Source organism: Orcinus orca, chromosome 4 (assembly GCF_937001465.1).
Source record: "Orcinus orca chromosome 4, mOrcOrc1.1, whole genome shotgun sequence".
NCBI lineage: Eukaryota > Metazoa > Chordata > Mammalia > Artiodactyla > Delphinidae > Orcinus > Orcinus orca.
This window is the reverse complement of record NC_064562.1, coordinates 89600941-89614800: the sequence shown is the minus strand read 5'-3', so window position 1 is coordinate 89614800 and position 13860 is coordinate 89600941. Positions and strand designations below refer to the sequence as shown.

The 13860-nt window shown below is 40.5% G+C and overlaps 1 protein-coding gene and 1 long non-coding RNA gene across 18 annotated transcripts in view; one reads left to right on the top strand and one right to left on the bottom strand.

Moving 5' to 3' along the window:
* Positions 1 to 13860, bottom strand: part of APBB2 (amyloid beta precursor protein binding family B member 2) — a 384909-nt gene that overhangs the window by 185101 nt on the left and 185948 nt on the right. For all 17 annotated transcript variants that reach the window (XM_049709563.1, XM_049709564.1, XM_049709570.1 and 14 more), the window contains one exon: positions 5093 to 5908. In XM_049709563.1, coding sequence (XP_049565520.1) covers positions 5093 to 5908 — 816 coding nt within the window. The remainder of the gene's footprint in view (positions 1 to 5092; positions 5909 to 13860) is intronic.
* The window catches only part of LOC125964346 (uncharacterized), a 40902-nt gene that overhangs the window by 2891 nt on the left and 24151 nt on the right, over positions 1 to 13860 (top strand). Inside the window, exon 2 of the long non-coding RNA XR_007477302.1 lies at positions 6903 to 7030. This is a non-coding gene — a long non-coding RNA (uncharacterized LOC125964346). The remainder of the gene's footprint in view (positions 1 to 6902; positions 7031 to 13860) is intronic.

Here is a 13860-nt window from a genome sequence, read left to right as displayed (position 1 = left end):
AAGGCCACCTGAGTGTGAGAGAGTATCACAAACAAGACCTGGCAACCAAAATTTCACTGTGCCTTCCCCAGAAATTTGTTAATCAGTATCCCCCCTCCACTGTGAGACAATATCATCAATTAAGTTAAAAATATGTACCCAATATCAAAATCAGGCATTGATTAAAATATAATATTAAATGATTTACTCAATACATCAGGGCCATTTGGAGATATATGTAGATAGCTTTCATTTTTATTCAATTAGTCATTATTTATTTACTAAGTTTACCTGCTATATTTCAGGCACTGACAGCATAAAGATGAAGACAAACCAATCCCTGCCCTTAGAAGATGCAGAAAGTCCTAACTAAAATCAGAGCCCAACGTATGCAGACCAGGGGTGGAAAGGGGGGTGGGGGGGGTGAATTTGGAGACTGGGATTGACATATATACACCACTATGTATAATAAAATAGATAACTAATGAGAATCTGCTGTATAGCACAGGGAACTCTACTCAATGCTCTGTGGTGACCTAAATGGGAAGGAAATCCAAAAAAGGGGATATATGTATTCATAAAGCTGATTCACTTCACTGTACAGCAGAAACTAACACAACACTGTAAAGCAACTACACTCCAATTAAAAACAATTTTTTTTAATATGTAATAAAATCAGAGCCCAAAATATAGGTAATCCGTAATTAAGAGAGAAGTAAACTTTTATCTCACTGCTGTACGGATAATGATTATCACTAATAATGATAAGCACTAATATTTATTAAGCTCTTGCTATATGCCAGACACTGTTCTAAGAGCTCTTCAAAGATGCTCTCACTTAATCTTCACAACAGATCTATGCTAAAACCCTACTAGCACCCCCATTTTACAGTTGAGAGGCTATGCAAATTGCCTACATGGAACCCAGCTGAGGTTTGAACTCAGGAAGTTGACTCTAGAGCCCATCCTCTCAATGATAAATTAATGCAGCATTGGGCCCACTGTTGCACCACCTAGATTTGATTTTCTCGGTGTATATTCTGCCTTTGTACACGTTAGTGATGAACCTAATTTTGAAATGGCTATTCCACAAGATCCACCCAGTTTCATACTTTGTATCTTCAATTTTATTAGGCCCCAAATTAAACCTAAGTTACCTGTTGGTATAAACTAGGTACCCTGGTAGTATCAGAATGTTGTGTCTTTCCGAAGTTTTCATGAAGCAAACATAAAACACCAGGTGATTAATGGAAAGACTACACACAATCTGACCAACCTATATTTATCTGAGCCATCATGCTTACCTGGGGCCACTGAGGGGACTGCATCTCTGGCAAAACCTGAACAGACTTAAGGTTCCCACTTTCAAGTACCAAAATGATGCAACACTTTCTTTTAGAATCCAGGTCAGAGCATTCTTTTGAACTTTTCTAAATTCCTATGAAACTCAGTAACTCCGCTGATGCTTCCCCACTGCCCCCGGCTTCTAATAACCTCTTGCTTCTCAAAGGACAGACAACATAGGAGGAAAAGAGGAGAAACATATATACATGATTGACTGTGCAAAGAAAGTTACTAACGTGCCAACCTGGGCAATTCAGAAAGAAAGGGAAATAGAAAGTGGTCAGTCTCTGGGCTGGGCAGTGCATTTTATTTTATAAATAGCATTTTATAAAAATATTTTATAACTTGGAAAGCGTGCCCCTAAGGTAGAAATGAGTCTATTTATTTTTCCAGGCTCCCCAAAGCACAGTCTACAATCCAAAGATAACTGGGTCAAGATTTAGTCATACAACATACACCACTGTGATGAATACTTGCTTAGCACACAGTGAATAAGCAAGTATGTACACTTTGTATATATGTATATATGTAAAATGGTGCTGCATACTAGTATCTTACAAAATACTTGCACTTATTTCTTTTCTTTCAACAATTAGTATTTTGTGTTTATTTTACATATATATATATAAACTCATATATACTATATAAAACATATATAATAATGACTTCACCATTAGAAGTGTTTAATTTAAATTGACTGTGGGATTTCCCTGGCAGTCCAGTGGTTAAGACTCCGCACTCCCAATGCAGGGGGCATGGGTTCAATCCCTGATCGGGGAACTAAGATCCCACGTGCCACACAGTGTGGAAAAAAAAAAAGACTGTGATCACTGTGAACACTAACAGTATGTTTCACTGGAAAGATTACCTCAAAAAAAATACCAATGCTGAATAATCAATTATTTTATTTTACTCACTAATTTATGTGATCTGTGTGACCATGAAGTAAAGAGGTGTCTTTTCAGTTGGAGTTCACAACTGGCTCTAAGGAAATTCCAAAAGAATTCCCAAATATTATTAATATTCTGAGGCATTGCATTACGCTGAAATAAAGATCCCGAAGTGATGATTTTGAAGGGATGGCTTCTAGCATTTGTAAAAAACTCAGTCTCACAGCTTCAGAGAGTTGGGTCACAGCTAACACACTTTTTCAAGCACATCTGATTCAAAATGTCTATCCTTAGCTAGCCATTACGGGCCATCACCATACTGCCATCCTTACTCTAAAACTCAAGGTCTTCAAAAGCGACTTTAAGAATGAAAAATGAATGTATCCTCTCAACACGTCAGAAAACTCTAATCCAGTTCACATCACACGCCAAGCCCTGTAATGGGTTCTGTAGAGAAACCCCAGCAGCAAGTAACACCAGGACACCGAGCAAATGAGTGGTGAGCTGAGGGGACCCTGGAAAGGCCCCCTGGAAAGGCCCCCTGGAGAAAGTGGCAGTGGACCAAGCCAGTGTACAGGTACAGTTTAAACTTGGTGCTCTTGGGACTTCCCTGGTGGTCCAGTGGTTAAGAATCTGCCTTCCAATGCAGGGAACGCGGGTTCGATCCCTAGTCTGGGAACTAAGATCCCACATGCCGTGGGGCAACTAAGCCCGCACGCCCTGAAGCCCTCACGCCACAACTAGAGAGAAGCCTGCGCACCACAACAAAAGGTCCCGCATGCTGCAACTAAGACCTAATGCAGCCAAATAAATAAATAAAATAAAAAATAAACTTGGTGCTCACCACCAGCCCTTTTTGACACCAGCACTTAGTAAGCAAAGGGGCCAGGGACAGAAATACCCTAAACACTCAGCAGCGAGGGAATCATTAAATAAATCATGGAGCTTAAAGAGGGTGGAACAGCATGCTTAATACTTAAATTCAGCCTGAGGTAGAAAAATGCTATATCCTGACATGAACTGATCTGCAAAATATATACTTTGGTGGAAAAAGCAAAGCATTTATAAAATATGTAATGTGTCATTTTTTTTCTTGTTTTAATTTTTACTGTGGAAATTTTTAAACATACAAAATGAGAGAGAACAGAATAATAAACCCTTATGTACCCACCTTTAACAAGGATCAGCTTATGGGCAAAATCCCATATACAATATTATAGTATAATATATTATACTATAATATTTTAGTATGTATCTCTAAATGGTAAGGACTCTTTAAAAATATCATTATAAAATTTGGGTAAATTTTAATATTTATTATAAATGTGGGTATATGCCTAAAATGATTTCTGAAAAAAAAAAAAGACTAAAAAAAAGTAGTGGTTGTCACTGGAAAAAAGGGGGCCAGAGTGAGGAACCGAGGAGACTTTACTGTTACTTAATACCTTTCAGTAAAATTTAAAATATAGCTACATAAGGGAGCACAGGGCCTGGAAGAGCAGCAGAAAGGCTGCCACGACGTGAGGAAGACAGTGTGGCCTCAGTGGAGGGCGCTGGACACACGAGGTTGAGTTTGAATGTGAGACACTCAAGGAGCCATTTACATAGATTCAAACACTAGCAGGTTACAGTGTCCATCGGCTACAGGATATGAAGTCTCTAAATGTGCAAAGTAATAGAGAGTTGTGAACTCAGTGACATTACTATACGTAATTACGATTCCAATAATGTGCAGATCCAGGCATTTCTGAGATGAAATGGGCTCATCTCAACCTCTCTACTGCCACATCCAGCTACAGGAGGCTGATGAAATCTATCATTTAAAGCACTCTGGTTTTAAAGGGCACTTCAAAACCACTTTTTTCTTGTTTTTTTAAACAAGTTAATGTCTTACTTTCTCCTCTTTTCCCATCTGTAGTCCTTGTAATTTCTCTGCCTTATAGGTGGGTAAAATGTCAGTTCCTTCCCTGGTGGTTCTATCTGTTACATCTGTATCACATTAACAGAGCCCTGGGATCCACCAGAGGCAGGGTTAGGTTAAAGAAATAAGCCTTTGTGAGTGCTTGTTTACAGTGAATTCAGACACAATACTGTTCTCCAGTCTTTTAACCTCATGATCAGTAAAGTAGGGGCTATGAGAAGATAAGATTAAAAGTAGCTGATTTTTAGGACCCTGTTCATTTCTGTGACAATTTTCACTCCTCTGAAAAATCCAAAGATGTTACAAAATATAGACAAAAGTTAGGAGAGACTGGTCTCAACTAGACTAGTTAAAATCCAAAACTTCTAAATACATGTTAAAAGAAACACTACTTTCTCACTTTCAAATATCACTTGAACAAGGCTAATAAAATGTTCCCCAGGAAAGGTCAAAAAGGAAATGTCTTTAATGAATAGACTTTCAACTTTTTAAACCTTAAACTTTTCATTAGCTTGAGCATAAATAAAGTTTTTTCAGAGAATTTTAAAATACTTGGTTCTCTTTTTCAGATTATATCTTGCCCCTGGCAAGTGTCTCCCTTTTATTATTTTCCTTAACAAAACCCAGCATTTCTACATAGTATATAGAAATAGTTCACCTAACCACTGGCAGTATAGTTGCTAAACAGGTGATGTTTTACTGTACTTAACACCGGGGAGCTATTTCTTTTACAAAAATGCTTCCTGGGACAAACAACTTATGTATGAATCAAAATGAAACCGCTGAGGAATCTAATGATATTTTCACACAAATTGCCCAATTTTACCCCAAGAGGCTCATGTTCTCCTCTACCTGCAGATGAAAATTTGGGGGAGGGGGTCAGTGTAGAGATTAATTCCATCAATAAGGGAAAACACCAAAAGAAAGTGCCACCGTAGGCTACACCTTTCCCAGGTACCTGTCTCATCTGCAGAGCTGGGGGAGGCACTGTCTTGGGACAGGGTCGTCCAGCTGGACTCCTCGTCGCTCGGTGCCAGGTTCTGGATCCGGTGGAGTGCACAGTCAGTTTTGGCCCCCGTTTTAGGGTGATCCTTCTTGGTCTCCGGGCTGGATGATACGGTGGCTATCTGGCCATCTTCAGGGCTGAACTGGGGTCTGTTTGGTTTCTGCAGCAGTACGTCGCCATTCCCAGCGACGGTGGAGGCCTGGCTCTGGCTTGGCTGGGCCTTCTCTTCCACGGCCCCATGCTGGTTTCCCAAGTTCTGCTCGAGTTCTCTGGTTGAGGTTTCCAGGTCTGCATAGTAATTCAGGAAGCTCTTGGTTCTTCGGGGCTGGGAGGGTAAAATCTCGCAGCCGGAGGAATCTCGTGGGTGGGGCTCTTTACCCTCTAACTTCTCAGAAGTTATGTTGATGACTGCAGTGGGGCTGACGTTTCTGTTGGGGTCCTGCTGCCCTTGTTCTGCAGCCTTCCGGAGCTGGTTCTCTCCATTTTTCACCAGCTTGATGTTGGCAGAGCCATTTCCCAGCAGGGGCTGTGCAGCCGGATCCGAGAGGCCCATCGCCGCCTGGATGTTAGTTAGTGCATATTTTTTCCTGCATTTGGGGGGTGTGCTGTTCTTGGTTTCTGTGTGTTTTATTTCAGCGTTCAACAATTCATTGTGGGAGGAACGGAGATTAAGGGTGTTTGGTGGTGTGGCCGGGCTATTCCGATTCGTGACGTCTGTCGTTCCGCTGCTGGCCATAAACACTGCCAAAGTGTCTACACCTGAGTCAGCTGGAAAAAAAAAAGAAAACTGGTCATTAGACGCCTGGCATGATTAAACTACTTAGCATAGAGAGTGAGCAAACATTTCTATACAGAAAATTGAAAGAACCAATGCTTCCGTTGCAGTTTTGTAGAACAGACCCATTTTCCTCTCTCTTTTCAACGTTTGCTCATGCATTAAACAGGAGCAAATAAAAGGCTTAATGTGTACACACAAAAGCCAATTTATAGAAAAGCTAGGAGGTCTGAGGGTCCAAATTTTACTTAAAGTAAAAAAGTATCTCTCTTTTGAAATCATATAAAAGCATTTTCTTCCAGCAGCTGGTCTTCGCTTCTTCACAACCTTGCAAATCATCCGCTTTCTAAACCTTTACATCACATTTCTATTCTGTCATTCCCTCAGGCAACAAAAAAGTTGCTCAAAAATCCTCTGGGGCTCCAGCTTTCTTAATTAACTTGAAAGGTCACTGTTCAATGAAGCACCATACATCCAAGGTAGTTTTTCTTCACCATGTTTAGAAATTGTGTTCTGAACACCAGGAAAAATCAAACCTCCATTAGAGTTTGATAATGTCTTGTGAACATTTCTGACCTGGGCTTACTGTTTGTACTAAACAGAAATTTTGGAGAAATGGCTTAATTGCTCAAGAACATACATACTCACATAAAACTATTACTAATAACGTAGCGTTGAGCCCTTGGCTAAAGACGTGTTAGACTCCCCAAAGGAGTCTGAATATATTCCACTGAATTAAAACACAGACTCAGCGGTTTGCAGTCACCACAAGCCCTTGCAGAACTCCTAGGAAATTATCTGACAGTTGCATTTATCTCAAATATTGTTCACACCGTCAGTGATTTGTTCCATGCGTCTCTTGCTAGGAAGACAGAAAGGTTTCTCAGACTAGAAGGGAATAAAATTCATCAGCAAGAATTTCTAAGGTTTCAGATTTCTCAGTCTATAAGGAATGACTTCTTTCTTATCTGATCCCTTGCCCTCCAGAGACCTCCGTGGGCTCTACACCAGCAGTAGATGAACCAAAGCACAGCTCCCAACATTCCTGAAATTGTACTATGACAACTCCCTCCTTCCTCCACCAGGCAAAACAGAGACCTCCGCAGGGAAGGAAGGTAAGAATGTTCTACTGTTCGGAAGCTTAGAGGTATCCCTTTCCATCATCCGATACTCAGGATAAGCTATTTTAGAAGAGTCACCCACTGATTCTAGAGTCTGTGTGCTTCTTGGAAGCTAGGGAACATCTGTACACTCCAGGCAGTGTCCATATTTATGAAAGAATGACCATATGGCCCACAGAGATAGCTAAGGCTGTAACCCAAAGTGGTTAGACTTTGGGCCCCATTCTTTAGAATTATTATTTATAAGGATTCCAGCTTACCCAGCACCTACTGCACTTGGGCTTCATTGAGAATCTGGTTTGTTTTTCCCTTTTAAACACTATTCTGATGACTAAATTTTAAACAAAAATGTATACTGTTTTGGCTACTACTACCATTTTACAGAAAACATATTTCAATTTATAATTCAACCTCACTCCAGAGCAGCATTTGATATGAAAAGGGTCCATACTGAACCCACATGAAGTTTTCCCTGAGACACACAACCATAACATAGGCACACAAGAGAAAATTACACTTAGACTTCTGGGTATTTAGAGTGACATTATTATAAAAAATCTGGCAATCTGCTGGCTTTTTAGAAGGTATGGCAAAAAAATTGCTATGAGGCTATTTTACGATGTTAGATACTATATCCTAGCAATGTTATTAGGGAGAATTTTTTTTTTACTCTGCTTATAATTATAAACATTTTAAGAAAGAATACCATCAAAATTTCTTGGTGAGTTAATATTTAAGTGGCTTTTATACCCTGGATGTGACAGATAAAAACTCTGAGCCAACAGAGCTGGAGGAATCAGGCTCCCTGACTTCAGAATATACTACAAAGCTACAGTAATCAAAACAGTATGGTACTGGCACAGAAACAGAAATATAGATCAATGGAACAGGATAGAAAGTCCAGAGATAAACACACGCACCTATGGTCATCTAATCTATGAAAAAGAAGGCAAGAGTATACAGTGGAGAAAAGACAGTCTCTTAAATAAGTGGTGCTGGGAAAAACTGGACAGCTACATGTAAAAGAATAAAATTAGAACATTTTCTAACACCATACACAAAAATAAACTCAAAATGGATGAAATACTTAAGTGTTAAGACTGGATACTGTAAAACTCTTAGAGGAAAACATAGGCAGAACACTCTCTCACATAAATCGCAGCAAGATCTTTTTTGATCCACCTCCTAAAGTAATGAAAATAAAAACAAAAATAAACAAATGGGACGTAATGAAACTTCAAAGCTTTTGCACAGCAAAGGAAACCATAAACAAGATGAAAAGACAACCCTCAGAATGGGAGAAAATATTTGCAAACGAAGCAATGGACAAAGGATTAATCTCCAAAATATACAAACAGCTCATGTAGCTCAATATCAAAAAAACAAATAACCCAAACAAAAAATGGGCAGAAGACCTAAATAGACATTTCTCCAAAGAAGACACAGAGATGGCCAAAAAGCATGTGAAAAGATGCTCAACATCACTAATTATTAGAGAAATGCAAGTCAAAACTACAGTGAGGTATATCACCTCACACTGGTCAGAATCAAAAAAATCTACAACAATAAATGCTGGAGAGGGTGTGGAGAAAAGGGAACCTTCCTACACTGTTGGTGGGAATGTAAATTGGTATAGCCACTATAGAGAACAGTATGAAGATTCCTTAAAAAACTAAAAATAGAGCTACCATATGATCCAGGAATCCCACTCCTGGGGATATATTTCTGGAGAAAACTGTAATTCGAAAATATATAGGTACCCCAATGTTCATTGCAGCACTATTTATAATAGCCAGGATATGGAAGCAACCTAAATGTCCATCAACGGAGGAATGGATAAAGAAGATGTGGTACAAATATACAATGGAATATTACTCAGCCATAAAAAAGTAAAAAAATAATGCCATTTGCAGTGACATGGATGGACCTAGAGATTGTCATACTGAGTGAGGTAAGTCAGACAGAAAATGAAAAGGCAACCTTTGGAATGGGATTTTTAAAAAGGAAAGAAATAGGCACAGAGGGGGACATGATTAAGGTGTCAGATGTGAACAGTGAGGAATGCACTCCAGGATCTGGCCTGAGGAGGGCAGGAGACGGAGCCGGGAAGAGGGTGAAGAGCTAGGGGAAAAGGAAAAGGCCAAGGGGTCAGAGGTCTCTGAAAGGTAAGGGAACAGGTGTGACAGGAACAAGGGATTGCTCCAACCCTAGCTGCATGCACACCTTGGGGAGCTTTTAAAAAGCCCAGAAGCCCAGGCCCCACCCCCTAAGACACTCCCCAATTCTGATTCAATTAGTTTGGGATTGGGCCCAGTCAGGGTATTAAAATGAAATGTTCTTTCGGTGATTCTAGTGTGTGGCCAAGGCTGAGAACCACTGCAGTAAGTGAGAGATTTGGAAGAAAAAGATGATACATATGCATATTAATGATTTCAGAAGCTCCTGGAACACTCTGGTCACACATGTCACGTTCCTTGTACATGCACACATTCTCAGCATCCCTCCCTCCTTCCTGGCAAATTTCTGCTCCACCTTTAAGATTCAGGGTAGATGGCACCTCTCTGGGAAGCCTTCTCTTGCCCCTCTAGACAGATTCCAGGGCTGCTGCTTCTACGCCTTTCATAAATCTATCTCCATTTCTCCAGAGCATAACGGCATTTCTCACACTGTTTTATTTTTAACCTATTTGAGTTTATCACTAAGCTGTGACTTCCAGCAACAAGCACAGCGGCCTATCATGCAGTAGGCACTCAGTAAATGTTCGCAGAATAAACTGTTGAATAAAATGAAAAAGACAAGTGTTTCATTAACATCTCAAGAAATGTTTACTTAAAAAGCCTAGGTTAAATTTTTGAGTTTCTTATTAAAGATTGAAAGGAAACCACCATTACTGCCTAAATAGTCAACTGGTAAATTCATTTTTCCTTTCCTTGAAAAAGACTAATGCTCTCAGAAAGGGAAAAGGTGATCAGTGGTCAGTTATCTCAGCTTTCCCCCCGTGCAAGCAGCATCTGGGCAAGATTTAAAATAAAATCCTTCAATACTGTCTAGACCAATTTATTTTGTTCCTCAGTCTCAGCTCAAGAAAATTCCTGTTCAATTCTGTCATAACTCCCCAAAGAAGAAAAGACTATTTAGAGTCAAATAGCCTTTTTTTTTTTGACCCAGAGCAGACTGGTGTACTTCTTTGCCAAACATGATTTCTCACCAGCTGTGATCCCAACAGCTTAAAGTTCTCCGTGCTTTGGTGTGAAGAAAACTGGAGGCCCAGCAGAGGCTCTGGTGCACACAGCACACGTGCTCCTGTCACCCCGTGATCCCCATCACCCAATTCCGGGCCTTCCTCTGTTCCTTATCTCCTCCTGTTTACCATCTGTATCATTAATAACACTGAACAGAAGAGAATTAAGTAGAATGGGAAATAGCAACATAACAGTAATATAACAAATTATGTTGAAAAACAGATGCGCTATGGACGTGGAAATGAAAGGATATAGAATGAAAGATGCTATATTGAGACTCTAATCAAAAGTTGGTGTATTTAAGCTGGTTCCATTTTTCTCTGCCTCACATGATTTTACTATAGTTATAGATCAAAGAAAACTTGGTGTACTACTCCCTATAAACTGGGGAAAGAGGGGAAGTTAAGTCCACTAATGCACGGGCTGGATGCTAACTGAGAATTCATGGCATTGCCATTCTCCCAAATTCCCTGCCTGGAAACCTGGGAATAGCCCTTCATGAGTTTCTTATCCTACCAAATTCTGTCAATTTTACTAGAAAACGTTTCTCCAATAAATTGAGTTCCCCCTTCTCACCATCTTTATGGCTGCTTTCAGGTTCTCACCACTTGAAGTTTCCTCCTATATCTCCCAAGCACAACAGTCTCTCAAACTCCAGTCTACACTGACACAGTTCGTCCTCTGCAATTCTAAAAACAAACGGACGGTGCAATTCTCAGTTTAAAAATTTCTACTGGGGCTTCCCTGGTGGTGCAGTGGTTGAGAGTCTGCCTGCCGATGCAGGGGACACAGGTTCGTGCCCCAGTCTGGGAAGATCCCACATGCCATGGAGCGGCTGGGCCCGGGAGAAAAAAAAAAAAAAATTCTACTGGCTCCCTGTTGTCCAAATTCAGCTCAGTATACAAGGCACTTCAAATTCTCCTCTGCTAGCCTAAATCTACCCTTCCCACCACATCTCCTGTCACTGCACCTCCCCCTCCCATCGTGGTCCCTACATGACAGCAACAGTGAACTTTTCTGAGGATGCTAAGCCTCTTCACAACTCTTTGCCTCTGCACATAGAATTTGTTTCCTCTGCCCGGGAAGGTCCTTTGCCCTCATCTGCTTTACCCCTGCCCTATTTCCTGCCTGAAAACTCCTATAAATCCTTCAAAACCCAGCTCACATGTGCTCCTTTAGGTCTTCTCTGACTCCTGAACATAATCCTCTGTGCTAGGTGTGTGACATGCAGTTCACATCAGCACTTCTATACTATACTATAATATCAATGGAGAGATCTCTCTCCCCTTCAACAATGCAAGTGCCTTGAGGGCAGTGACTGTTTTGTTCACTTTTTATGACAGTTTTATTGAGATATAATTCACATACCATAAAGTTCACCTTTTTAAAGTATAATTCAGGGGTCTTTAGCATATGCACAGAGTTGTGCATTCATCACTACAACCTAATTGCAGAACGTTTTTATCACCCCAACAGGAAATCCTGTACTCATTAGCAGTCACTCTCTATTCCTCCCTCCCCTAAGCCCCTGAAAACCACTAATCTACTTTCCGTCTTCATGGGTTTGCCTGTTCTGGGCATTTCATATAAACAGACTCATACAATATGTGGTCTCTGTGATTAGCTTCCTTCACTTATGTGTATCCTTAGGGACCATCCATGTTTTAGTATGTGTCACTACTTCATTCCTTGTTATGATCAAATCATATTCTACTGTATGGATCTACCCCATTTTGTTTATCTGTTCATCAGTTAACACAGGTATTTGGACTGTTTACACTTTTTAGCTATTATGAATAATGCTGCTATGAACATTTGTGTACAAGTTTTTGTGTGGACATATGTTTTCAATTCTCTTGGATATATACCCAAGAGCGGAACTGCTGATTATAATTCTCCTGTGATGTGCACACGTATATATAGACATACATACCATATGTATACGTGTGTGTGTGTGTGTATAAAACCTTGTGAGGAACTGCTAGACTGTTCTGCAAAGCAGTTGTACCAGTTTACATTCCCACTAGCAATGCATGAAGGTTTTGATTTCTCTACATTCTTGTCAACACTTGCTATTGTCTCTTTTTGATTATAGCTACCCAAACAAGTGTGATTTAATTTTGATTGGCATTCCTCTTTCATTTTTATATTCCAGAGTTTCCAGTTCCTTTTACAAAGCCTGGCACATAAGAGCACCCAATAAATGTTTGGTTCATTAATCGTTCACTCATTTATTAACTAAATATTTTTCACTCATTCATTAACTAAATACTCTCTGAGCATCTATTACATGCCAAGGTCAGGAACACAACAGGGTACAAAATAAGCAAAATGAATGAGGAATGAGCAAGCAAATGTCCATAACCCTGAGGGCCTGTCTTCAGTACAAAGGTGGCTCTGCCCCTGGATATCTCGAAGGTGAATGGGACCCATGACTTTGCCATCACCTCCGCATCTATTCATCATGCTGTCTCGAGTATAACTCACAAAGATGTAACATCCATTCAAGAGGCTCCAGAGCTCAGTATACGTTCAGAGCTAAGAGTGTGACGAGAGCTCATATTATTCCTGCTGTCACTCTCCTGCATGCACGATGCACAAACATCTGTTATGACCTGGCATGTATTTCCTGCTTTCCTGGTAAAAGCTTCACAGTTTTTCTTGAGAATCAGCCTCCGTCCACACTCATTCATTCATTCAACAAATATTTTTTCGTGCATTACTATGCAACAGATACAGTTCTAACTGCTGAGGAGACAGCAGTGAACAAAACTGACAAAATTAAAATATCTGCTCTCACAGAGGAATTCAGCCCCTGTGTTTCAGGCAGAGATGACGCTACCCCTTATTCACGAGGTCCATGGCCTAGGCCCAGCCAATCAGAGGAGCACATCTCCATGGCTGTGGTGACTGGATCAAGGAAAAGCATATGACCAATCCTAAGCCTTCTGCCAGAATGATCAGAAGAGAAGTGCTCTCTTTTCTCTTTTTCTTGAACTAGACGATTTATAAGCCTAGAGCTTTAAGAGGTCACCATGAAGAGACACCTGTGTACGTAAGACCTAACAAACGGGCAGAGACAGCCAGGAAACAGAGAGAAAGTGAACACGCCCTAATGACACTGCTGGAATCCCTGAAACGAGTCTTGCCTGAAACATGAGGCGCCAGGACTTCCAGGGTATTGAAGCCAATAGATTTTCAGCAACTAAAAGAGCTGTAGTTAATATAATGCACAGAGTATTTTTTATGAAGCCTAACTAAAATTAGGTAAGCCAGGGTCACTTTAATTTCATGGCTAACTAACAAAGCTTTCCTCAAACCCTGAGTCGCAAAGATCCCAGCCCTGAGATGTAACCCCGTAACTCAGGTGACATCCTAATATAAACCCATGCTGGAGCCCGGAGTTAAACCTGCCCTCCCCCCTTCTCTTTTCTGAGACCTCTAGCCTCCTGTCAAAGAAAGTTTGTCAGTAATGACAGGAAACTCCTCTCTTCAATAACCTGCTGCTCTCTCTCTGCTCCCTTGGCATGTTTAACAAAATTGGAAATTGACAAACGGGCCGGGGAAGCTCAACGCCTGACC